This window comes from Tigriopus californicus, chromosome 1 (genome assembly GCF_007210705.1).
Source record: "Tigriopus californicus strain San Diego chromosome 1, Tcal_SD_v2.1, whole genome shotgun sequence".
Classification (NCBI taxonomy): domain Eukaryota; kingdom Metazoa; phylum Arthropoda; class Copepoda; order Harpacticoida; family Harpacticidae; genus Tigriopus; species Tigriopus californicus.
Window position 1 is genome coordinate 14,975,637 of NC_081440.1, and position 25,446 is coordinate 15,001,082.

The following is a 25,446-nucleotide window of genomic DNA, read 5'->3' on the forward strand; positions in this document are numbered from 1 at the left end:
AAAAAAACACAGACAAGTCGCATTCCTGAATGACAATAACCTGGTGGGTCTTCTATCTTGAATTAAGACAGGAAATGAACAGTTTTCACAGTTTGACACTTTTACAAAGAGGCTTGGTGTTTGAGAAGGAAGATTTATCATGGCCACGAAAAAACGAGATCACCTCTCGCTGCTGCCAGTACAGCATACCCAAAATACCTGAAATGTCTGGATAGCACGAGTCTTTGTCCAAAAGTCACTCACTCTCCACGTCTGTTCATAATCGGTGGAAGGTATTTATTCCTGACGAAAAACTTCAGAATTCACATTGCCTTCAATGAAGGGTCCGAAGCCCGAACCAACCGGGAGAAGCGAACCGAACAAGTGTCGACCACTCATTTCAAGACAATAAAATCCAAGACTTTTAGCCAGGTTTGAGGGGGGTCATAAAAATTCCAGCTCTTGTCTGTTCTGACAACACAGTTCGTGCATGTACTCACTCCATACATGTATCACAGGTGTACTGCAAAGCAAACTGATTTTGATTTGCAACTATCGTGGACTTGATATTGGTGTTTCTTAATTATCTTTGCTTAGTGACGAATTTTGAATCAGCATGAGAGTATTTCAACCTATATTGGTTAGATTAGTTTGTTATGCATTAGTTATGAAAGCTCTTGAAGCAGCTCGAGGGGAGAGTTTTTGGATGGACTGGAATTGTTATGTGCAACCACGATAAAGATCTCTGTCGAGCTTTCAACCCAAACATTCTGGTTTGTCTTGACAGACCTAGTATTAGAATATCAATGAGGAGCCCTTTGCTCGGTGATTTAATTCGGAGAAAAAAAAGCAGCCCAAAAGCCACTGATTGGTATGCAAGGCGTTGTTACTAGTGTGCCTCGACAAGGGGAAAGGCTCTTTGAAATGGTCCTCCAGCATTATGCCACATCCCCGAAGGCTCTATTTTGAGTCACTCTTTTTTCGTACTCTCTCTGGATGCCGCTCGTTTTTTAGGGAAGGATCTCCGCAAGGAAGCATACTCGCTCCATTTTGGCCAACCACTTTTGAGCCCGATTCACAAGTTGGCCTCGGATTCAAAACTAAAAACTTGTCCAAATAAAGAAAGATGCCTCTCTCACAAGATCAAACTTGGGCACTCGATCGCAAGTAGGGGTCTGAAATGTCAGGATGAGTAGCAACAAAGAAAGGTGGTTTTTGTGCCTAGGGGTTCGGTTGAAGGTACTCGAGTACTTTGAACGAGTGCCCATGTTGATCGACATCAAACTCGTTGGAATTCATTTTTTTCGGGCCACCCACTGCTATTGAATTCGTCAGGGCAGGGTTAGAAAGAGATACTACATGTGGAGGGTATTGGTTTCGGGTAGAATATATTGAAGAACATTCATTGACGATGCTGGCCCCAAAACGAGCACGATGATGAGACTCGTTGCTCAGGTCGGATTGTGGGGAGCCCTACAATGTCGTGGTCTACGTCAAGTCGACATTCACCGCTGGTCTCCAGCCGAGAGTCGAACCAAAATAAATTGCTTTCAAGCCCTTTGCATAATATTAACATGAAGGAAATACCACGGCATTCATTGCAGAACTCCAACACTACATACGTAGATCCGATCAAACCAATATTCTGGGGACTCATCCCAGTCATCTCATCGAGGAAAACTATCTCCCCTCAAACTCATTTCTCGTTGCTACGATTATTGGTTCATTGTTCTACTGGAGTTGATAACGCTCATTTCAAGTATAATTTGATGCTCAGGTTGACAACCTCACGATGCTTTGTGGTTAAAACAAGAGACAGACTTCACGAGGTTCATGGGTTGGGTTACAATTCTTAACGGTCCTGGGCTTTCCTTGGTGGTTAGCGAGCAATGATCATCTCGCTCTAGGACATATTCATCCACTTCAACTACGCTCCCTTGTCACTTGTCACTGTCATATGTATGTAAACGAGAATGATTCCTTCTCCTCCTCCTTCTCAAGAGTTATTGAAGCGAAAGAGTCACAATTTTCCAACCGACCATTACGATGGCGACAAACAACCATCGGAGATTAATGGGGGACACATGACACATTTTTCAAAGCAATCATTATCATGAGCACATGAGTGCATTCCAGACACACACACGGCTCAAGAGTGTCTCGCGTCCGTTCATCTCGCTCACTTATCTCCAAACTGGAAACGTCGTCGAAGAACCACTCGAGCCAACCAAGTCCAAGGGAGAGAAGGAGAGAGAGCTTCGAGCAATCGCGACGGATGGGTGCATGGATAACAAGGTCCTCCGTATTAGCTTTAGGCCAGAGTAATTGGTACCATTTTCAATCAGAGACCGGTCGGTCGTCTCTGGATTTTCTTCTCCTGAATAAGTACCGAGAAGAAGAAGAAGAAAAAGAAGAAGAAGAAGAGTTTAGAGGTGAAGCAGAAGAATGCCATTTCGTGAATAAAATCAACTCGATGGGTTGAGAGGTGACTCGAGGTCACAACTGTCAATGTTCAACCCTTATGAATTGACCACAAGAAAGAATGCGGATTAAGGAGTCGTTGTCGTTGAATTCCGTATCTCCAGGAGGTGTCATTAACTTCTTGTCGGTTGTCGGTAGAGACCCAATTATAGGATTTGCATGTTGAACTTGGAGCCATTGTTTTCACGTCAGCTCTTAATGGAACCATATCGACAAGGTTGATTAGATATTATTCACCTTTCACGCACAGGAGTCGTCCTCTGAAAAAGTGGGATGGTGGTGGTCCAAATCTATATTTGATATGAACAATGGGGTCCATTGTCCAAAAGTCAGATCCCTGGCTGAAAATAGTTTTTTTCCCCCATCCTCATCAAAAATTCAATTTCACCTTGGCCCCAAGAGTGTTTAGTAGCTCACTATCCATCCCGACCCTCGTTGGGACGCTCAATACTCAATACTCATCATCCTGGCTCGTTGTCTCACTTCAAAGTGCCGATTTTCGACCATGATGGATGGTGGTAAATGGGGCTAGAAGAAACCTGCGCCAACCCCGCCAATCGGGTTTGAAACTGAGAATCTCGATCGCGAGAATCCAATATCTTGTACAATAACGGACACCCGCCTGCTCATGTAGAACGGTTTCATGCTCACGAACAATTTCAAATTTGCTTGGGCTTAACCATGTACGATTTAGCTTTTACCATGTTGTTGGCTAAGCCAGGAAGGTCATAAACATGGGTAATAATTTCTTATGGCTCTGACCACAGTTTCCCGGCTTTCAAAGATGTCAACCAATTTCAAGAGAGTGAGTGAGTGGGTGAGTTAGAGAGCTCCGCCTTCGAAAAATATGTCACTTTTTGTTGGGGGAAGCTCAATTGTGTTTGGGTCATTCTCGCTTCCTGTTTTGTGGATCAACCTTGAACTGAGCCAAAAGTTGTGGTTTTGGGGTACTCAGAATTCGATGATGATGGATCGGTCGACAATTTCAAGATAATCTCTTTGTACATTTTTTATCGCCTGTCAAGACAAAAGTAGTCAGAGGTCATAAACCAATAAGTAGAAAAAGCTATTCCTGTAGCTGCACGAGATTTATTGCTAAGACAAAACAGTTCATTTGCAAAGGTATGCAATTTCCATCCATCCAGCATTGCCCCTATTCGGTCTCGAGCTTGAGGTTTGGAGTGAGACTAAAGTGTCGACAGAATGGTCAGTTCGTTTATTGTAACAAGAGGAATAGACCCCGAGTGACGTTGAGCTACCTTTGTCCCAGACTAGGTTATTATTTCAGGACCTGTTTCGGTAGACCTTTTAGATCGGAGCTTGGTTTGAAAAACAATTTGTCAGAACAATACTAGCTGCAACTGAGCTAAACAATCAATGCTTATAAAAAAATGAGAACCGATGTAAAGAAACGTTCATGTACGAAAAATCAGGTGAAGTTCTAGGCATATTCCAAAATCTTAAACATTTTGCCGCAATCGATTGCAAGCCAGATTCTCAAAAATTTAGGTTTGCTTTGTCATTTTTCCATTGACTTGAAATTTTGTCCAAGTTTTCAAACTAGGTGCAGTGTTCTTTGTATAATAACCCATATACTTGGACGGGCTCCACCTTGAACAGAAAATCGAATGCGTATTTGGTACATGTGGTAGCCGAGTAATCTGTTTTGTGAGAGAAGACCTGAAAATTGTGCACCAATCCGAACCACGCCTCTTTCCAATCTTGACAATTAGGAGGGAGTAGGCAGGAACCACCGAGGTTTGGGCCACAGCCAGGAGTTGAACCCGCTTTTACGTAAGCCATGTTTATGACTTCTTTTAGTCCGATGTCAGGATCACCATGAGCGGAGCCTAGTTTTTTAAAGCCAAGGAGTGAATGTTAGTTAGGTCGAGAAAAGATCCAACTTAGGTAGCATACATAGTACGACCTTCTCTCGATCTAAGATTCGCTCCTGCGCTTTAAAAATCTGGGCTCAGGGTCCTGCTGGAGATGCAAATGACCTCTTTAGCTTCCTCACACGAAACAAAGGAACAATAAACTTCTTGGGTACAGAAACCACATCCATTAAGGATCTCGTTCAAATCCATGTTCCACCCAGGGGTCCACTTTCCACTTTTAAGACTTGGCAATTGTTCAGCTCTTTCACTCACCACTCCACACAAGCTGAGTGCGAAAGAGATTAAGTGAGATACGAACGATTAGAAACAAAATCATCATTTCAATAGTTCACACTCCTGAGCCATGAGGGCACTTGATCCAAAGCTAACATGATCTTTTTTAAATTGATAAGTGCAATTCGGACTTGGAAAGAAACATATTTTACCATCTTGCTGTACGGGTAGAATGGCCTCCTCGAGAAAAACAGCGCAAGAACAATTGTTGGTTTCATGTATTACTTTTCCAATTTGAAAGTGATGTTGTCCACAGGTACTCAAGTTATAGCTTGCGATGTGATGAGTTTCGCGAGACAGACCAGAAATAACGAACAAGAGGTGAAGCTTGCAACGAAGTGTTATGATATTTTACACATTTTTTCGGCCTTTGTAACGACTCTAAATCTTCTATCCGAAGGGATTACCCCATCAGAGACCTCATCTTAGGAGATTGCGCTCCATGTTGAGGCCTTTTTCGGTTAAAGGATATTAAAAATTAGTAAACAAAGGTTTATGGTTTACCCTGGTCCACAAAATGGGTCATTTATGATAGGACCCTTTGGGTTGAGGTTTGGAGACGAGGACGACATTGGCTCTTTGGGACAACAGGACCCATTAGTATCTAACATGACTTTGACTTTTCGTGTTTAGAGCTCTCTTTTTGTTGAGACTAGTGATGCATTTAACGGCAACGGAAAAGTTAACTTGATGCTTGAGCACTTCAGAGTCTGAGACGCTTCAAGTCTCAACTCCAGCGGACTAGGGTTTATAATAACAAAGTATATGAACTTAGTATGTGAAGGGCTGGAATGGGTAATGGTGGATTGTAAGCTCAAAAAGGGACTTCAGAAACTTTTATTTTACAGCTTCAAAATACGGCAACAAAGTACTACGCCGTAGGTTAAACATCGATGGGCAAGTCTGAAGGCGATGCTAACCGAGTTCGTCCTTGGTTCACTGCTACAATTCTTGACCCGTAATTAACTCTCTGTTTCGTGGTCTGTACTTGACTTCTTGCCTCATCTTTGAGATGTATTGCTCCTCTCCATGGTCGATTTGTACCACAAGTCGACGAAAACGACGATGAACAAAGCACATCACATCCGAACTTGAGAGCCATAAATAATTGGGAATGTAATTCGCCCTCCTCGGAAACATTCTAGCTTTTAAAAAGATGAAGAAATTTGATATTGTCGATGAGCGAGACAGTTCGATTTTGGCTGCAAAGTCTTCTTCATTCATCTTTTTTTCTCGTCTGCAGTTAGACAAATTGCTTGGCAATGACTCCACAAAAGTTAGAATAAATGACGATTTTTAGTGTTTGGGATGATCTGAAACACTCCTCAAGCTTTATCTGATCTTTCTCTCCCCGGGAGGGCCTCCTATGGTGCCTCCAATGCCTTCGGTCAATTCGGAAGAAACGTATTTGATAGGTTGCGACAGAACTTAAGGTCAAGATTGCGAGGACCATTTGAACATTTCTAGATTACTCGCCGACAAGCAACAAATCTCGACGGATTAGTGAAAACAAAAGCCGATAAAACAATAACATCAAAAATATGATAGTGCCACAATGGCGAATTCACAAAGCCTCGCTGTGTTGAAAAACCTTTCTTTCCAAACTAAAACTGAATTGATTTTGGGGTAAAACGTTTTTGAGATTTTATTTAGATGAATATCTTGTGACTCCGAATTGGAATTGTAGGTAGATCTATCATCACATTTTCATTTTGTTGAGGCAAGGAGCAAAATTTTGCTAGTTTTATTACAAAAAATGTTCATGCTGGTAGTTCTTCTTTATGGATTTATCGTGGAGGTACTGGGCCCAACTGGCCGTCCCTAATCTGTTCTGAAAATCAAGGATCAAATATTGCATATAAATATTAGCTTTCATAAAAAGTTAACATTTTCGTCACAAAAAGGTAGTTTTTAGGGTAACATTTTCATTCAAAATGAATCACGAATAGTTAGAAAACGAACTTTGAAGGAAAAATATAGCTAGCCATCACATCGTAGTTGAGATAGGCAAAAGCTAGATTCTTCTATGATTAGCTTACCCCTTCTCCTCTCATCAGTAATATGACCGACACGGTGATTGAAATCCCACATTGAAGGTTGACTGTCGACGGCAATATCTAAACAGATCTTGATAGTGTTCATTTAAGTATTTATTTAATCTGAACAAGGCAGGTCAAAAATGTTCCATATGACTTTCGGGGGCAGAAAACTGCCAAGATGGTTCAAGTATTTCTCTCATTGTTAATAAGGCTGTTTGACCATCGTAATGACAAACGTGACATGAGACGAGAAGAGAGGACCATATCCAAGAATCCAGTTACATGTGCTATAGCCCGTATCAGATTGGTTCTCTGTCTATAGTTGTACGTAGTTAGCCTCTGAATTTTTCCTTGAGAAAGGTCGGGAAGGAGAATCGAACCGGGAATATCTCTCAGGCCAGGAAGCTGCACCAACCACTACACCACGTCTCCTCAAAATTTGGTTGAATTTTCCTTTTCTTCTGATTGAGTGCAGAGAGAAACATACGTGTTTCTTAACGTTGCTTCTGGCTTAACGAAAATTGAAATTCAAGCTGAATCAAATATAAAACTCCGCTACTCAGGTACATATTCTGCAACATCCTGAAGTCGCAATTTATGACAATAATACAAATTAAATTGATAAATACAAAACCAGTGTCATCATTGTGGGCAAATCTAAGACATGTTTGTCAGATAATTGGTGTTTTAGTCAGGCTGAACATATTTTGGAATCAGGCAAACTTGTGATTAATGAATGCTCAATAGTCTCCAAGAGTGGGCACAAGGTGTTCAAAAGTAAATATAAGTTGTCCACAGGTAGGTGTGTGGACAAGAAATCATTATAAAGCTTGAATAATGTTATCATTTTATCCAAACTAAAGTCTATGCATTCACAAACAATTACAATCAAAAAGTGATATGATTCAACAAATCAAAATCTGCTAAGGTAAAGAAACTCTTTCATTGGTTTGAAAATCGCGAAGATTGATTTTTTACTTTTATAAATATTTTATATTACTTTTTATTCTGCGCATAAAATAGCTGTACATATATGATCACAATCTGGCTCACCTTGCAAGTACGTTTCCATCCCATACAGTAACATTATAGCAACTCATATTGATTGGCTGTAATTGTGTCAAGTGATATCATAGGCTGCAGTTCAACTACTCAAGAGGTCTTGGATGATCCCTGGAAGAACTGGGATTCCTTATCAATTTAGGGTGACCATGGCATGATGTATCGTTGTGAACAGAACCCAATTTACCTACGTCAACAGTTTGTATAAAATATCATCTCAAGTCTGCCAATCTTCTCTTTGAGATCGGCGATAACCCTTTCTAACTTTTCTTTGAGTTTCCCCTTCTCATCTATCATGGATTTGGAAGGGATTCTCAGAGGAAGTTGCAGAGCGCAGTAATTCTACAGATGTCATTTGAATACGAATAATTGCGACACTTGCGACACATAATTGCGAGAATTGGACACCCAATCATGATCTGGAATCATTCTACATTCGATAATTCCCGTCGATTCAATGCCTTGTCTGTTTAGCACGACTGTTTTTTGCAACAAAAAAGTATGCCTTCTTTCGAACTTACTCATAATCACGTTGGCCTGAAGAGTCCTCTTCGTTTGGTTTGCAGTAAAAGTTGGGTTTACAGGAACAAATTTTGGAGCATTCATAGAAGCAAGAATTTTTACTTACCCGATAAATAGTCCTGCTCTGTGACGTGTTCCGAGCAACGATGGCAAAATTCGACTTTGAAGGAATTTCTGCCACTTTCTGCTTCCATTTTCTGCCAGGTGGTCAAAACTGGCTTTTAATAATTTCTCATCCCTGGTTTCGAGCCCAGCCGTGAGTGGAAAACGGGCTCGATGAACTGCATTCTCCCTGCATCTCTGCAAAGATTCGTCTTTTGGAAAGTGATGAAAAGTGATTGCTGAACCATACAATGGCAACGATTATTACAACTAAATGTTGTTAAGTGTCGAGCCATTCTATTCAAGATCAAACATTGAATCAATTCAAGCATGGACAAAACCGAAGACTGATTACTTTATTTTATTCATTTTAGAGGAAGTAAAGCAGTTTATAACCAAACCCATCGACGAATTCATAGTTTTCATAAAAACATATATAAAGGCGGATTTTTTTTGCACTTTCTTAGTTCGAGCTTCTGAGAGATTGGACAGAACACATTTTATTTCCAGTAAAAGCTCGCTCGATTTTGTGGCCAAAACAGCACCATGCATACTCTCTATGGAATATTTTGAGGTTCATCAAAACGTTAACATCCTTCATCCTTGTTCGTTTTAGTTCTACCACCACCACGGCAGGACGTTCTATCGGAAAATGCATGCATCAGTTTGTAGTTTGTACTGCCCGATGATGTAATTACAAAATTTTCGTCAACACCATCCATTTCTGACGTCATGTTTTCAGGGTTTGACTTAGATTCTTCCCGCGTTCACTTCTGATTACATTTGTTTGAAGAAAAACACTTTAAACGCAGCTAACATTTCATTTTGAAATACTCTACCGTACTGAATTTCCCAATATAGTAAAAAAGTGCTTGAATATTTGTACATTCACAAGCTTCACACTTCTGACCAGGACTTACTGGCCACTGGGTTTGTTCCCTGATCACGAAATGGTCGCATGCATGACCTCCCAGGCTGCCATCTTTCGACCAACACCGCATCCACTAAGTGTGAGGTGAGGTAGATTTGCCTACTCGCTTCCGCGTGCCCTCACATACTCCAAACGTCCGGAGGAGCAACAACTAACATCCCTACGTCCTACGAGTTCCAGAGTGAAATCCGTCCCAATCACACCCAACGTCTTGAGGTCTTGAGTTCTAGTCACTCAAGTACACTCATTTATCGACTCTCAAACCATTCTCAGTTTGTTGCAACATGAAGATCTGGACCAGTGAGCACGTGTTCAATCACAATTGGGAGACGGTGACCAAGAGCCAGTGGCAAAAGTATCCCAATCCGCACAACACAGCTGTGGTGGGCACGGATGTGTTGGATCGCTCGGTGGATGCTCAGGGTGTGATGCATTCCCGACGGATCATTTCCTCAGATTGGGGATTGGCCCCGTGGGTGCAGGGTTTGATCGGGTCCAATCGGGTCTGCTACGCCCATGAGTATTCCAAGGTGGATCCCAAGAACCAATTGATGGAGATGGACTCGATCAACCTGACGTTTTGTTCTTTTGTGTCAATGCATGAGCGCATGTCATATCGACCGCATCCGACAGACCCGTCAAATAAGACCCTGATGAAGCAAGAGACCGTGGTCACGGTTCAAGGTGTGCCGTTAACGTCGTATATGGAGAGCATTATTTTGAATACCGTGTCGAATAATGCGGGCAAAGGCCGGATAGCCATGGATTGGGTGGTGGACAAATTGAAGAATGAGACTCGATGCTTGTCCGCATCCATTGATAAGCTCAAGTTAGAGGTTACAGATTTGACGCATTCCGTGGAGGATAAAGTGGTCAATTTGGCCAAAAAGTCACTGGACGACCTCCAAAGAGACATTTTGAAATTGCAGCCCAAGATGCTCCAAGCCGAAGATGTGAAGGATGCTGGATCACCATTTTAGTGTCAATCGTTTCGTTTTTTGTCCTTCATCTACTATTCTTTAGACATCCGGACTTACTTGCCTGAATAAGTTTCATCGCGATGTCTGACACAAGGCTGTGATCCCTCATATTTCTCTTTGACCTTTGTCAGCTTTTCCAATCCATCAACGACGCAACCAAATGGATGCTTCAACTTGAACCAGTTACGAGTTTGATATCTTGAATTGTGACAATTGTGGCGGTTTACATTTGGCCATTGCTCACGAAAAAAATACCCTGAGAAACAAATCCTTCATTCTATGGCGCATGTCGCTCTATACCACGAATCAGAAATATAATTCGATACCCGACTCTTTAGATTTACATTTACTACATATACAGAAGAATTCGCCAATGTCATAGCTCTCGGGACCGAGCCAAATTGACGATATATCCGAATTTTCTATATTAGGTGCATAACGACGTCAAACACGCAAATAAATCTTAAAATACGAGTGTTTAAACAATATATAACTCAAATAAGGCTGCAGTTCTTGAAACTTTTATTTTGATATCCAAGGAAACTGTCAAGGACATTGCTTCGATGTCTTAACCATAGCTTAGCTTACTTCCGTCTGAGTGAGCGTCTTCTAACCAATGACACTGCAGCGTCAATTTCTTGGGATGTAGGGGGTTCCTGAGCTGTCTACAACAGCATCCAGCATCTTTGGAAGATCATCTGAGGATTTTAAAATAGCTTCCTTCGTTTGACTGAAATATTGTTTCGTTTCGGAGGTATATTAAAATTCCTGAGCAAGGTGAATTCGGCTTACTTAGCAATCAAATGAGCAGGTGGGGTGATCATTGATCAGGTTTTATCTGTTTTCTGGCTTTTTTTCGAGATCGAATTGACAAGACCTAAAAGTGTTTTTCAAAAGTTCAAGAAACAAGCTTATTCAGTAGTGGTGTGTAATCAGAAATGAAAGGTTTTTTTGCAACAAAAATAGTCCATAAAAAGTTTGTCTCAAAAAGACGATGTACCCGGAGTGAGACGATGCTATAAGCGGAGTCAATTCGTTCAAAAAAGTATAAGAATGAAGTGGGACTTTGAGAAAACGTTAATTTAAGCGAATTGATGTTATAAATGGAGACGGTATAAGCGGGTTCCACTGTACTTGCATTTTTTAAGTAGCCAGAGGTTTCGTGAATGGATGTAAAAGCTGAGTTTGAAGGAAAGGTAATTAAGGCAGGACGGAGTCAACCGAGAAAGAACAAACGTCTACAGCTGAAATTGTTGCAAGCACACAATTCCAATGCGGTCTTTCATTGTAATCTCTAGAATCCGGTTTGGTTAAGGGGCTCCACTTGGGTCCAGTCAGTCACCAACTGATTATTAGCCATGGAACTCCCAGTGATCCCATTCAACAAGGAGGAATACATAGAAACGGTAAAATGAATAAACGTAACATCCTGTTCAACGCCCATTTTGATAACCTATCTCCGATTAGGCCTCTGGCAATCGAGTCTCGCGTCAAAGTGTTCTTTGCGGCTCGCAAAATATTATTTTAAACGGAAAGAACATTGTCCAAGGCGAGGCGATCATTCGTGGCGATCTGGCCAATGTCCGTGTGGGTCGACATTGTATTATCAGTCCCAAGTCTGTGATTCGTCCCCCTTTCAAGAAATTTAGTAATGGGTATGTATTAAGACTTATCAGTGAAATGGATGTGATGGTTGGAGTAAAAATTATGATTCGGTTTAGTGTGGCCTTTTTTCCCCTTCAAATTGGGGATCACGTTTACATCGGAGAAGGTTCGATTATCAATGCGGCCGTTGTCAATTCCTACGTTTACATTGGGAAAAATGTTGTCATAGTAGGTTTGGATTGATTATTGTTGAAGTTGGTGGGGAGGAGATAATCTGTCCATCCTTTGCGTTTAATAATTTTAGGGCCGTAGGAGCGTTCTTAAAGATTGCTGCATGATTGAAGATAACACCGTGGTTCCACCCGAGACGATCGTTCCCACGTTTTCGCGTTATGGTGGATCTCCAGCTCGAAAAATCGGCGAATTGCCCGAATGCGCCCAAGATATGATGATGGAATTCACCAAGAGTTATTACCGAAACTTCATGCCAGTCAAGGAATACAAGCAATAATGTCCTCCTTGTTTGCTCACCTCTTGGCCGTGTGTGGCATGCTATATGCTGTGATTTATTTTGTGGACACGGTGTTCAAATCGTGCATGTTGTATCCGTATCTAATGTTCCTCAGCCGCAATGGGATTGAGGTCAAACCATTCAGGTTAAGCTTCTTCACTAAAAGTTTGAACCGCTTCTTTGTCCGGAGCGCCCATTGGAGACCACGACTGTCATACTGGTGGTTCACCATTGGTGCATATGTTTCGGCCTTCCTGGTGATACCCGCCATGATCCTGTTGGTTAAAACTTTCATAGAGGCTCTGGTACCCTTGAACTCTGAGCTGAGACCTAAATACCAAGGCATTGTGCTTCAACCAGTTATGCCAGGAGTGAATATGCCCATCAGTGAGCTCGGGTATTACTTCTTGACTTTGTTATCGTGCAGTGCTTTTCATGAGGCCGGCCACGCCATTGCAGCCGTTGGAGAAGACGTTCGGGTCGTCGGTTTTGGATTCTTCCTCATGTTTGTCCTACCTGCGGCCTACGTCAATCTGCCAACGGATCAACTCTTAGCTTTGAGGCCTTTTCAGCAACTGAAGATTTTTGCCGCCGGTATATGGCACAATGTGGTTCTGGCTGGATTTGCATACCTCTTACTTTTGTCGATTCCCACCATGAGTAAGGCATTTTATACGACGAATGAGGGGTTGTACCTCACGTCAGTAGGAGCTACCTCATCCGTCCGTGGTCCCACTGGCTTAGAGCCCGGTCAGATTGTCACCTCGATTAATCATCATTGCCTCGTTCAAGACTCGAAAACATGGCGGGCCTGTCTTTTACAGGTAATAGGAAGTCCGGATTTGGGACATTGCGTTCCATTTTCAATGGTCCAGGATCTCGACACGTCGAAAAGACATGCCAAGTCTGGTCCAGAGGACTGCTGTGATGTTGAGGATTCAAGTTCAAGCCTTTGCTTTCTATCAACTAAAAACGCGAATAAGTCTGCATACTGCTTGCCCGTGCGGCAAATTTTGGAAAAAGCCACTCCAGGTTGCAACGAGACCGTGGAATGCGCAAGTGCCAGTAGTATTTGCTTACATGTTGCCCAGACTAATGGCACTAAACTAGTCCAGCTTCAACGGAAGAACGAAAAAGATTTCCTCTTTGTGGGCAATCCGGCCGAAATCTACCACGGGATCTCAACCTCCGATTACATACCTAAACACCAATACCTAAGCGCCCGGCTGCCCGACATGGCTGAGCTATTTTGTCATTACTTGGCATCCTTTTCAGGCGCTCTGGCCATATTAAACGTGGTTCCGTGTTTCTTCTTGGACGGACAACACATGATCCGTGTGCTTGTGGACCTGCTCTGCGGTTGTTTCGAGCCCGGCATTCGATCCATTATATCTCTGACCTTTACCATAATTGGATCCATTCTCTTAGTGGCTAATCTAATTGTCGGAATGTGGCAACTTTTTTAACCGTGCATTTCTTAAACCAATAAACAATGCAAACTCTTTGTGGTCCCCCTGTTCCCTATCGTTCACTGTCGTTCCACTTTCAAATGCATTCTTGCGCAACTTTTTCAATTATCTAACCACCTTTGGCCCAAACCGCCCTTGACGTTGGTGGGCTGGTCAGAGCGCATGAGTTCCGGCCCTCTGAAGGCACGTGTCTTTCTGCAGATGTGCTGCAGGAATTAATGCTTGTTTTGAAACGTTCAGTAGTCGGCAAACGGAGCAGAGTGGAGATCGAAGTAGCTGTGCCAGAGTCCTTTAGTGAAAGTGTGCCACAATGTACTCAGTGTCGCAGGGACCCACTCAAATTGTTCAGAAAACGAGGCGAGGTAAGTTATGCATAATTGAGGGATTAAATAGCCATTAGTTCTTATCTGTTGAAGATGTTTGTTTGAAGGTTTGTCACAAAAACTGGAACAAGTGGATATGCTACGAGATCTGACCAGAAAACCTAGCAAGAAGGGGTCCAAATCCCACAAAACGAAGCCCGAGCCCGGGCCGGACAAAACGTCGACTGATTTGAGCAACAACAGCCCCAATGTAGTGTCTGGGTTACAAATGTAAGACATAGTTTAGGGTTGGATGGTTCAGTAGACACCAAAATAAACATTCGTCCTTGATCTTGAATTTTGCAGGAATCAAGTTCCCACTTTCCAAAGCATCTCTCCGGCTCTTAAGCGGACCCAATTGAAGTCCACCCAAGAACAATTGAGTCCTCAGCATGAAGAAATGGTTAAATTTGTCAACGATCGTGAGTATTTTGGTGACATTTATTGTAATCTAGCAAAATTAATTAACACGTTTATTACCCTCAGGATGGTCCATTGTAGAAAAAGAGATCAGCCAATCTTCGGCCCAAGCGAATCCATCGCCCAGTTTGGCGCAATACTATCAAGAAGTTGAGCTTAGTCCTGCGTTAAGAAGTGAGTAAAAGCTGTACGCGGAAAAGACAAAAAGTTGAAATTTTCCTTTTCTTTCTAGATTTTGAGCCGTTTGATCTGGAAAACTGGTGGGGAAAACGTCTCTATCATCATTTGATAAAGACCTCGGGCAATGGGAATCCTGCGTCATCATGAGTCTTGATCAAGTTGGTGTCATTAAGATTTGACCGGCCATTCGATCAGTTTTTTTGATCCAAATTTGCCAACTGTATGGGTCCTCTATATTCATTCTGTTGAGATTCTATGCCTCCTTTTTTAAAAACCTTTGTTCTCATGAGAAATTTTATTATGTCACATCATGACAAAGCGGTAATGCAACATATATTTTCTTACAATATGTGGCTATTGTCTTGTGATCAAGGTCGAAATAAGGGTGCCATTTGCCTTCTCTTCTGTAGCAATAGCAAGTTTTCCTAGTCCCTTTTGTGCCTCTCTCTGTTTATTGATCTGATTGCAATCCTCTAATTCTTCCTCATCAACTGGATGAAAATGATTTTCCCCTGGAGTTGCCGCAATTAAATCCTTGGTTTTGGGCAAAACTATTATCGAATTCGACATTTCCAATGGGCCAGATTTAAGTTTGGAAATAAGTCATCTCTGATGATTATTTAACAAGTGGCACCTGAACAGGGATGGAAAGTGTCTCTGAAAGTCGAGTCTCGTTGAGCCTCCGTTCCCAAGCCTTCAAATTGGCTGTTATGTCTGAGGGCGGTTGCACGAGGAATTTGCCGTTGGTAGATTATCGGCACACCTTCTTTAAGTCCCTGGCCCTTTGAAGTGGGATCTCCAACAAATGGCTGAGATTCAGCCTGAAGTCCACATGAACGTGTCCAATGACTCACGTGATTGGTGGGAGGTGAAGATGTGCGGCGTTGTTCCTCGGAATGGGTTGAATTTGAACTTACGTTATACCATTGTACGTAAATGACAAAGTCCAGGATAGTTAGGAAGCTACATGCGTCCATGATGACTGCTTCTTGGAGGGATGTTGACTGATCAGGTCTGTAACCTTCTATCCTTATTTATTTTCCTCCAGAAGTGCCTCAAGGATGCTAAGTTATTGAAAATGTATGGTGTTGTATGTCGGTCTCTGTTACCCATTTGAAACGGTTCTGATTGTGGCAAGGTCTTGCGGATCTTTGTGAAGATCTTCGATGACACCCATTCTCCAATCTTGGCTTTCCTTATCTCTCACCATGACCACCGCATTGATTTTGAGCTCAATTTTTGGTCCATGATGCCATTTGCCCGATGACTGAAGTTCGAATAAGTAGTCGTTGGAACATCGACACCAAAATTGGCTAAATTGAGGCTATTGATAGAGCCGTTTTTGTGATGTCGGGCGCTCATCGATTTTGGCATTGTCGTTCGGTAATCAGAGTGGGGAACCTAAATTTAAAAAGTTCAAGTTACTTTTAAAATAGGCCAATGGCGGCGGTATGAAGCAAGCTTCTCAGGCATATTGAGATCTGCCTTTTTCATTCAATGTGACATTCAAAATCCGCAGTATTCTCAATCAAGGCCTCAATTCGAGGCAGAACAGAGGCGTAACTCTTCTTGGTGAAGGCCGAGAACATTTTGTTCCACTCCTTGGTGGTGCTGACCTTTAGGGAGTCCACGTTTGGCTCATGCTCCAAGACGCCCCAAATTAAAAAATCGAGTGGGATCGCATTGAGACTTGAGGACGGCCCGAAATTATGAGGCCAGAGGGCCACGAAGTTCTTGGCTCAGATGTTCTGCGCCAAATTGGACGTGTGGGCCGGGGTAACATCTTTGGCCAACATATAGCTGCTTAAGAGAAATTAATCCTTGAGCCAAGGCAAAATCTTGTAGAAGGCATCTGCCCGATTTTCTCTTTGGCTTGAAGAATTATTGTGCCATCTTATTTCGTCAGAGGTCACTCACGACTCTAGGGACCATGATCTGGGCCTGATGCTTTGCCTTACAGATGTCTTCAACGTCCTCTAGATATTAGTGACTTCACCAGGAATCTGTCATTTCAGTGGTTCAAACCTGCATCCTGTGAAGATCTTCTTGTCTGAGAAGATATCCACCATGCTACCATTGTGCTTGTAGAAGCTGATTACCATCTTCCTCCTGGCATTCATGGCTTCAATGAGACGGTGCTTTTGGGTGTTGGCATATTACTTGAAGCCTAAATCGTCCTGAATGGCGCTCCTAATGGCTTCAAGTCCCCGTTAATCTCAGCAGCCATCTTGTGCAGGAACTTGGTCTTGGCCTTATCTTGTTATCTTGGCCTTGACTTTCTCCAACGAGGTCAGTCTTCTTCCTATTGTAGCCGCTACTGCCAGGCCTTCTGGAGGTCGCATCCGAGGCCTTTATGGGCATTTGGGCGTTTTACAAGGTGGCCAGGGATACATTGAGGATGTCGGCGATGAGCTTTGGTCATTTCCGCGTGGAGTTGATCGCGGACTCGTTGCATTTTGGCTTCCTGTATCGTTTCCTTTCGTCCGATTGTAGCTTGAGATGACTCGTTAGAAAGAGAGTATCATGGGTTTGTTGTTTGGCTTATAGTGATCGTGAGTTTTGATTTATCAAAAGATTACCCCGTAAGTGCGAATTGCATGAGATTCTAAATTTTCGTTTCCCACCCTGTAGATCCTTCCTACTGACGTAATCGGATGGAGCTGGTGTCGATCTTCAGAAACTGCGAGGGGTCAATTATTGGCTATACCCTCTTTTTCTATTAACAAAGTTTCAACTTGTTGAAAGGTAGATACCGAAGTTCCTTTTCGATTGCCTTGAAACCTTTGAAATTGTCACTATAGACCATTTTTGTATGACTTCGCTCGTGCAGTAAATCTACGAAAACTTTGATGAATGACTCTGTCTGCACTTAGGTCTAGAGTGAGTTCAAGATGAACCGCTGGACTGTAAAGACAAGTGAATATGATACGCCCATATGCTGTGTCACAGTCGGTTGGGTGCAGTGGCCCCAAATAGTCTAAGGAATGATTATGCACTCGAACAGTATCTCAACCTGTATTCGTGGGAGTGGTTCCCGAAGTTCCCGTAGCGGCACCAGTTTTCTGCAGTGAAGTTTGCGGCACTGAACCCTGAATCAAATATCGTCTTCGTATTAGGGCATTCAAGTGTGTCTTATCCAGAAGAAAGTTATCCTTGTGGAACTGGAGACCGCTCTTTTCAACCAGATACATGCAGTGACGATAATAATGGAAGAGTATCTTAAACCCATAGTGGCCAAGTGTATTTATGACTTTTTGATAAGGCGTCATCCCAATCAATTTCGTCTTGTCGTAAGGCCTGCAATAGTTCTTTAGCAACAATAATGAAGGGTTAAATCATTCCTAAGGGATCAAATACTTGAGCGACTGTTTTGAGAATTAAACGCTTCGTGGGAAGCTCGTCATTGTTCAGTTGAAGATTAGGCCAAGAATTAAATGTAAGCTCGTCAGATCTGCTATCATATAGGACTCCTATGACTTTTGTGGCATGTGATTCAGACCTACATTCTGGTAGGATGTCCCTAAAAACTCTTTTGTTTCTGTGGCAGGAATATGACAAAAAATTCTGGTGAATATCTTCAGCTTTAAAGATGAGTTTGTGGAGCTCGTGTGCATGAAGGCAGAACATAAAAAGTAGATCAGAAGGCCGCACTAATCCACCACAGTTAATTTCCTCAATTAAGGCAGCTTTGGACCTCAAAGCACCTTCGTTGCTTTCGTCATTAACAAAAGTTTTTTCTGGCGCATCTTTACCCTTGGGCAAGAGGTCAATACAAAAATTACATTTTGTGTGTCTTAATAGACCACGTCCAACATAGCCAGCAATATAAAACATCACGGAATCTTCTCTGTCTACAGTGAAAGCAATGTCTATTGGCTCACTGATTAGTGCTAGCATTTCATTGTAGCTCTGCTCAATGACACACTTGTTGTTTTGTTCTTATCTTCAAAGATTGATCTCACGTCTTGTAAGTTCATGTGGATGAACTTGACAAGGCTTTTTAGCCTTATGAGCTTCTCAGCTTCAAGAAATTGCCGGACAGAAACACATTGTGGTTTGCCCCAGCAAGTTGTTATGTCCAAATCGTCATTCAATAGGATCACTACTGATTTTGCCGAGGAGAACAAACAAAAGATATTTTTTGCGCAGGAGATACTTCGCTAGAGCTGGCAATGCGGCTGAAGTTTGCTTTGCACACACGAATGTTTCAGGTGAGAGTCTAGTCTCTTTTTTGCCTGTCTTCTCCCACAATTCCTACCAGGCTCTGAGTTTCAAGAGGAAGACCAATTGTTCCAAATCACTGTCGCAAATTGGCTCCTTATTCATATCTCGTTTCCTCCTTCCAGTAGAATACTTTTTCACGTTTACAATGTCCCACCATGTTCTGATTAGCTGAAGAAATGATGCTGTAATTTTCCACTCAGGAAATCCTTGATCACCATAATAGTTGAGTCCAGCAGTTGCAGATTCCTGAGAGGCTCTTTCGGCCAACATGACATTGGACCGCTCAATGGGTTGTGGATTTAGCACTTTCTTATTCAACTTGTGAGCAATATTCACAGGCTTGTGGAGTTCATGGAGGTAAAGCTAAGCAATGTGGTTAAAGATGGCTTGAAAGTTGTCTTCGGGTCATCAAAGTCTGGACACTCAAAGTATGTTTTGTTCAAAAATGTTGTATAAAAGTTTTGAACAAATGAACAGGATCAAAAAGGGTGAACATTTCGTGTTTGGTTAATGACCTTGCAATTGTCTCCCGGGTGGATGATAAAGGCTACCATTGGCATTCACTTCTAACCAAATTGTTGTCGGATCTCACAGCAAGCAGGCCTCGAGTATATCCCAACTGGTCCTACTTGGGTGTCTCATGGCACCTTCCAAGGCTTTCACCGAACATCAACCATTGACCACACGTATGTTTTTGGTGCCTGCGTCACTGTGACTGTTCTCCCTGACTCCCAATCAGATCATAGGCCCTTGATCACGAAAGTTCGACTAAAAAAAAGTCGTCAGACCCACTCACCTCAATTCTTAGCAGGAACTTTAAGCATATCCTAAGTGTGTTTTAGAGATATGCATTAAATGGGTGGAACTGGCACGAAATTTATAAGTTGGATGACGTGGAGAGCATCCATCACTTCTTGGTGAGTGGAATCACGCATGCCATGGATCTGGTGGCACCTATGAAAGCCTGCAAAGTAAGAAGGGGGGCAAGTTTGTACCTCTCCAATGAAACGCTTGCCCTCATGAAAAGGAGGGACTCTGCAACTACCACGACCTCATACAAAACATTAAGAAACAGAACTAGCAAACTCTTCCAACGGGGCAAGCTGCGGTCCAACCTCTCCAAGCTTGAAAAGGCCATGGGTTCCTCCAGGGTCCTTTGGGACTTAGCACGAGAGGCACTTGGTAAACCCTCCCCAATGCTGCCTCCCGCCCTGAGCATCATTGATCCTCCACTTCCACTGATGGGGAAGCAGCGATGGCTATTAATAATTTCTGTGGAAAGGATAGAGGACCTCTGGTTCACCATCGTGTCACCTCAGGCACAAGCCATCTGATCAACTTTCTGAGGAGGAAATGCCATTTCAGATTTCGTTTCTCTTTTGCAAATGCTACCTGGGTTGCAAACATCATAAAAGGACTACGTGACACACAACTGCGAGGGGCTCTGATGGTATCCCAACATTGGTCCTGAAACTAGGTGTTGAGATATTGGCGGGACCAGTCTCCCACCTAGTGAACAAATCACTGTCAAATTCCAGGGTTCCTGATGGGTTCAAAATTAGCATGGTCACCCCAGGCCATAAAGGTAAGGGGAAATCTCGCAACGACCCCGCCAGCTACCGCCCAGTGAGCATTCTGCCAACCCTCTCGAAGGTGCTGGAACAGATAGTGAAGGCAGACTTGGAACGCGTTTGGTCCACCCTGTCGAATGCTTTGGAGAAATCAACAAAGCATTCATACACTCTCCTCTTGTTGCTGATGTTGGAATGCATAATTTCATAGAGGAGAGTGGCTGCCGTGGTGGTTGAGCGGCTTCTCAGGAAACCGAATTGGAACTGGGAAGGACATCCCTATCCTCGGCCAATCCGGAGAAGTGGGCAGCTAGTGGGTGGAACATTATCTCCCAATTTTCTGCGATATGTGAAATAATTCTCAGGCAAGGTCAGGGCAATCGCCAAACCCAAGATTAAGCGTGACCTTAGGGATACAATTGCAATTGGTATTTTTTCACAATCCTCAATCTTGTTTGTGGTGAAATTATTTAATGACTAAAATTCAAGTTTGAATGTGTTCAAACTAACGGCATTTGCGAGATATGTTGGAAATTTGAAGAAACAAGATGCATTTTGACATGACTTTGAGTGGTCAAATATGATATCCCTTGGAGTTTAACGATTAACGGGCACAGAGCTCCCATTCAAACCAGCATGACCAGCGATAAAATCATATCAGATGCTTTGTATTTACCAAACAAGTTTTATCTTTAGTACGACAAATGAAACAATTTACCCTCTTGAATTTCTGAAGTAAGTCACTCACCATTGTAATGACGGCAGGAAACGTTGTCATAGACTAACAAATGAAACCAATGGAACTTTTCATATTTTTTCAAACTTTTCATTTTGGTCAACTAATACTACCTAGCTTTGTCATCTGATCGCGCGCCATCGTTCAGAACCAGTAATCTCGTCAAGGCCCAGTATATTTGACACAGATAGTCTTCTGTTTAGTTACTGGTTGGTGTAATTTCTCTGAATCTGGATTTGTGCCACATTGCCAACTTCTCGTCAATATGTGATCACAATATGTGTCTAAACAAGTGTCGTCTAAATGCACCATAATTGCCTAGACAAGCGTGTAAAATGGAAAACTGTCAAATCCAATGCATGCACAGTGTGGTTTGGCTGGGCATTTGTCTTTGATTTCCCTCTATGGAATAACGTCATGTCCATGAACGCGTTTACTTGACTAGCCGTATGGTATGCCTTTTGAAGATGGGTAAACATCGGTTCACCAACCAAAAGTGTGATTGGATCACCATGTTGGGATAGCCCCTTCTGCAAACTGAATGCCTGCAGATGTTCGAAGTGTTTAGCTGTCGGTTCTAACCATTCTAACGGCTAAAAATCAGCCATCACCTTTGGCGAGGTACAAAGCTTGATGCCAGTAAGGGTGGTAGTTTCTTTCCAAGGATTGTAGACAAAAGATTCCTTTCTTGTGAGACTTGGACGAACAGAAAGGGCAAGAAGAAGATGCTTGATCTTGTAGAGGAGTAAACAAAGCTGAGAGTGGTTTTGGAGCCGACGGCTTATGTCGTTCTCAGTTTTTGGAATGGCGTTTGTTATGTTAACTTTGATTGTTTTCCTCTTAACTCATTGAAGTAGGCATTGATAGTTGTATATAGTCATAGATTTCTAGACACTGGATGTCGGACGACTGACCACTTGGTCGGCTAAACAGTACAATAAACCGGTTTGTAATCAATTCCCAGGAGACCATCCATTGTACTGTTTTACCAGCCGAGTGGTCGGTCGTCCGACATTCAGTGTCTAGAAATCTATGATATATAGTTATAAAATAACCGCGTAACAAAGTAGAACAATTTTCTAGTTATTGTCTTTTTGAACCTTAGGATGACTACAAGAATCAGGTTATTGTATGGAGGTTTCATACTCATATCCATCAACATAAAGTCCATGGAAGTGGTCTTGTTGCACCTCAAAACGTCACTTATCAACCGTTCTGCAAGATATCTGATTCAATTGGGTTTGGTTCAATTTTTCACAACTCTTTGGTAAGATGCAAAGCAGTGGTAACGAAATCACAGTATTTTTTCCCTTTTTTTGAAGAAGGAACTGTAATCCCATTACATTCTAAAATACTGTAATTTCAACAATTTAAAATAAACCAAAATTTAGTTGTTAGTCATTCCTGTTTTCATGCTTCAGAGTGCCATTTAATTTATTGTCTCTCTTTTGGCAACTGACGAAACTTTATATTTCTAAGCAATTTTAAGAGAAATCTTCAATTTTTTATATTTTCATCTATCCAAAAGAAGAAAGCTCAGAGCTGAAAATTTTGTTTGGTTTTAACAACAATGGATTTGTTAGTGATTTAAATCTATATTTGCATTGCTTCATTTCTTATATTTTCCCATTCAAATTCCATTGGACTAAAGTACATGATGCAGAGCGAAATATTCCTTTGGCTTGAGTATTTTGGACCAAATTTCTCAACCTCACCATATCCATCCAACTTTATTCTTCATCATCAGTTGAGCCCAAGAAAAGATGTCAGTTTTAGATGTGAAATATTGAAGTAATGTCTATTCCAGAAGAAGTGCTAATATGGTCGGTAAGTATCTTAAAAGACGCTAAATATTTAGAAAATGCTTACAATCTTCAAACAATTCTGTCGAAAATTTAATTTTAATTCACACCGAATCACAAAGCTCTTTGATACGACGGGCTCCTGTGACATTGTACATCTATGATCAAGGACTGGAGGAGCGCTACTCATGACTTTAATTGTTTACAACTGAATTTGGGCACACTTTCCATTTCATATGCCTCTTTCTCATCAGTCTTATAAATTGATGAAATGAAGGCAAATTATTAAATCAGGTGAGGTAAAGGTAAAGCTCGTATTTTTCTTAGAGGAGGTTGATACATATTTTTTCTAGAAAAAGAGGACTTTTCTTCATTCAAGAAAAGAGAAGAGAGACGCAAAAAAGGCTTGTGAACTCCTATGATAAGGAAAACAAGACTTCAAAGTTCGACAAAAAAATAAAAGAGAAAGAAGAGCCACACGCATTATTGTTGCTCAGAAACACTACTCCTTCTTGATCAGTACTAGAGGGCTAGACAAGCCCTCTAATCAGTACTATTACTGCTGGTCACTCACTCGCTGCGCGAGCTAAATAAGTTTTGTGGTAGACAGCTTAAGTCATGAGTACCAAATGTTCTCTAGCGAAGCCCTTTATTATGGACGCACCCCCACCAATTTTTATCGCGCAACCTATAAAAGTTTAGATTTCTTCCCCTGAATGGACGATGAAATCGGGTGACGATTCAAGCTGGATTCTTGGATGCGGCCGTCTCCTCTCCTATCGTCTCACCCGTCTCATCACGGTGGTCGAAAAGCCTTATTAAGTTTTGAGAAAAATACTCGGATCGAATCCATCTTTTCCCGTTTTCTACATCTTAAGAATAATAAAGAGCAATTGTGATCTGATTGATTGATTGAATTCTGGCTCAGATTATACGCCCATATGCCTAAAAATTACCAGGATTTGTTTGGATATATCTGTCAACCTTCAAAGAGGCTTTTCAACCACTATGGTAACCCTCTCACTGGTGAGACGAGAGGGCTTAGTGATCATTCAAGAATCCATATTTTATCATTTGACGAAGACGGCGGCCGACGCGAATTCTGCGTCATAATGATTCTTGATCAATATTGGCGTCGTCAAAATCCGACCTACAATTCGATCGGATAGTTCTGGACCCAAATTTACCAACTGTATGGGTCCTCTACATTAATTCTGTTGAAATCATATGCCTCCTCTTTTAGAAAACTTTGTGCTCATATGAAATTTTATTATGTCACACTATGACAATGTGGTAATGCAACTTTGATTTTCTCACAAATTTAGGCTGTTGTCTCATGATCAAGGTCGAAATGAGGTTGCAATTTGCCTGGAAGGACGCACGTTTTGGATCTTCTGGAGCAATAGCAAGTTTTCGTAGTCCCTTTTGTGCCTCTGTCTCTGTTGATTGATCTGTCGGCTCGTTTTGATGTTGTGGTCCTGAAGGTTTTTGATTGTTCTCTCGGGCGATCTGGATTTGCGTAGAGTTGCACCATAATTGAAATGCCGTTGAGCACTTCCACCGGAAGTTGCAGCTTCTGTTCCCGGTATCACACTCTGCCTCCGGATTCCGTGATGTTGTTCGAGTATTTTTCGTAAGAGTATCCGGTTTTCCCTATCGATTTGCTCTTGCCGATCTTTTTCGTAGGCAGTCATGACTCGCTGTTTTGAATTTCTGGGCAATGTGGAACTTCGACCTCGTTTAAGCATCATCTGCTCAATGGGATCCAAGGGCAAAGGTCGCCTCTGTCGATCGGGTGAGAGCGACTTCTGACGCTTCTGAAGTTGGTGGAAATTAGCCTCATTATTTTTCTTGGTCATCTTGCCCTCGTTAGCAGGGTGAAGTTGGACCGTGACAACGATTTGCCACGAAGAGGTCGTTTTTCTTGCGATATTGGATCACTCAAAGTGACAATCCTGAACCGGAGTAGGAGACGATGAAGAAGAAGCAGAAGGGAAGGTAGAAAGCTATTTGGAACTGAACTCTTTGGTTTCGATCTGTTATTTCATGGGAGCTTGGAACCTTTATTCCTGTGACAAGTCCAAGTGGGGAGCTTTCTTCAAGGCACGAATGTGGAACTAGTGCCACTCTCCACTTCTAGCTACCTTTTCGGAGGAGGTACAAAAAACAAGTGTTCCACAGCTTGCTCCTCATGAGCCTGTTTGTATGTTCAATCAAGTGGATGGCGAACCCAATAAAAATCCACTTTATCGTGCCATGAGGTTCTAAGGATTACAAGGCCACTCACAAAGCCACCGCA

General features: G+C 42.2%; 5 protein-coding genes across 5 annotated transcripts; 4 read left to right on the forward strand and 1 right to left on the reverse strand.

Moving 5' to 3' along the window:
• The first annotated feature begins 9,323 nt into the window (after window positions 1-9,323).
• Window positions 9,324-10,597, forward strand: LOC131882451 (PRELI domain containing protein 3B-like). The gene has a single exon (XM_059229601.1). The coding sequence runs from the start codon at window positions 9,572-9,574 to the stop codon at window positions 10,265-10,267; it is 696 nt and encodes a 231-aa protein (XP_059085584.1). The 5' UTR covers window positions 9,324-9,571; the 3' UTR covers window positions 10,268-10,597.
• An 881-nt stretch (window positions 10,598-11,478) lies between these two features.
• Window positions 11,479-12,394, forward strand: LOC131881430 (dynactin subunit 5-like). The gene is made up of 4 exons (XM_059228324.1): window positions 11,479-11,673; window positions 11,735-11,922; window positions 11,989-12,100; window positions 12,177-12,394. The coding sequence occupies exons 1-4, from the start codon at window positions 11,626-11,628 to the stop codon at window positions 12,381-12,383; spliced, it is 555 nt and encodes a 184-aa protein (XP_059084307.1). The 5' UTR covers window positions 11,479-11,625; the 3' UTR covers window positions 12,384-12,394.
• Window positions 12,383-13,891, forward strand: LOC131881332 (membrane-bound transcription factor site-2 protease-like). Its single transcript, XM_059228207.1, has one exon. The coding sequence runs from the start codon at window positions 12,383-12,385 to the stop codon at window positions 13,847-13,849; it is 1,467 nt and encodes a 488-aa protein (XP_059084190.1). The 3' UTR covers window positions 13,850-13,891.
• A 59-nt stretch (window positions 13,892-13,950) lies between these two features.
• Window positions 13,951-15,161, forward strand: LOC131881515 (MAPK regulated corepressor interacting protein 2-like). Its single transcript, XM_059228434.1, has 5 exons — window positions 13,951-14,214; window positions 14,283-14,445; window positions 14,521-14,636; window positions 14,701-14,808; window positions 14,867-15,161. The coding sequence occupies exons 1-5, from the start codon at window positions 14,163-14,165 to the stop codon at window positions 14,959-14,961; spliced, it is 534 nt and encodes a 177-aa protein (XP_059084417.1). The 5' UTR covers window positions 13,951-14,162; the 3' UTR covers window positions 14,962-15,161.
• A 9,245-nt stretch (window positions 15,162-24,406) lies between these two features.
• LOC131881605 (uncharacterized) lies at window positions 24,407-25,403 on the reverse strand. The gene has a single exon (XM_059228550.1). The coding sequence runs from the start codon at window positions 25,004-25,006 to the stop codon at window positions 24,488-24,490; it is 519 nt and encodes a 172-aa protein (XP_059084533.1). The 5' UTR covers window positions 25,007-25,403; the 3' UTR covers window positions 24,407-24,487.
• Window positions 25,404-25,446: the final 43 nt, after the last annotated feature.

Excerpts from the sequence above, each read along its gene's own strand:
- LOC131882451 (XM_059229601.1), top strand. The coding sequence starts at position 9,572 with ATGAAGATCTGGACCAGTGAGCACGTGTTCAATCACAATTGGGAGACG.
- LOC131881430 (XM_059228324.1), top strand. The coding sequence starts at position 11,626 with ATGGAACTCCCAGTGATCCCATTCAACAAGGAGGAATACATAGAAACG. Across the intron at positions 11,674-11,734 it reads AGGAGGAATACATAGAAACG|GCCTCTGGCAATCGAGTCTC; the intron begins GTAAAATGAATA and ends ATCTCCGATTAG. Across the intron at positions 12,101-12,176 it reads TTGGGAAAAATGTTGTCATA|GGCCGTAGGAGCGTTCTTAA; the intron begins GTAGGTTTGGAT and ends TAATAATTTTAG.
- LOC131881332 (XM_059228207.1), top strand. The coding sequence starts at position 12,383 with ATGTCCTCCTTGTTTGCTCACCTCTTGGCCGTGTGTGGCATGCTATAT.
- LOC131881515 (XM_059228434.1), top strand. The coding sequence starts at position 14,163 with ATGTACTCAGTGTCGCAGGGACCCACTCAAATTGTTCAGAAAACGAGG. Across the intron at positions 14,215-14,282 it reads TGTTCAGAAAACGAGGCGAG|GTTTGTCACAAAAACTGGAA; the intron begins GTAAGTTATGCA and ends GTTTGTTTGAAG. Across the intron at positions 14,446-14,520 it reads GTAGTGTCTGGGTTACAAAT|GAATCAAGTTCCCACTTTCC; the intron begins GTAAGACATAGT and ends TGAATTTTGCAG.
- LOC131881605 (XM_059228550.1), bottom strand. The coding sequence starts at position 25,006 with ATGACCAAGAAAAATAATGAGGCTAATTTCCACCAACTTCAGAAGCGT.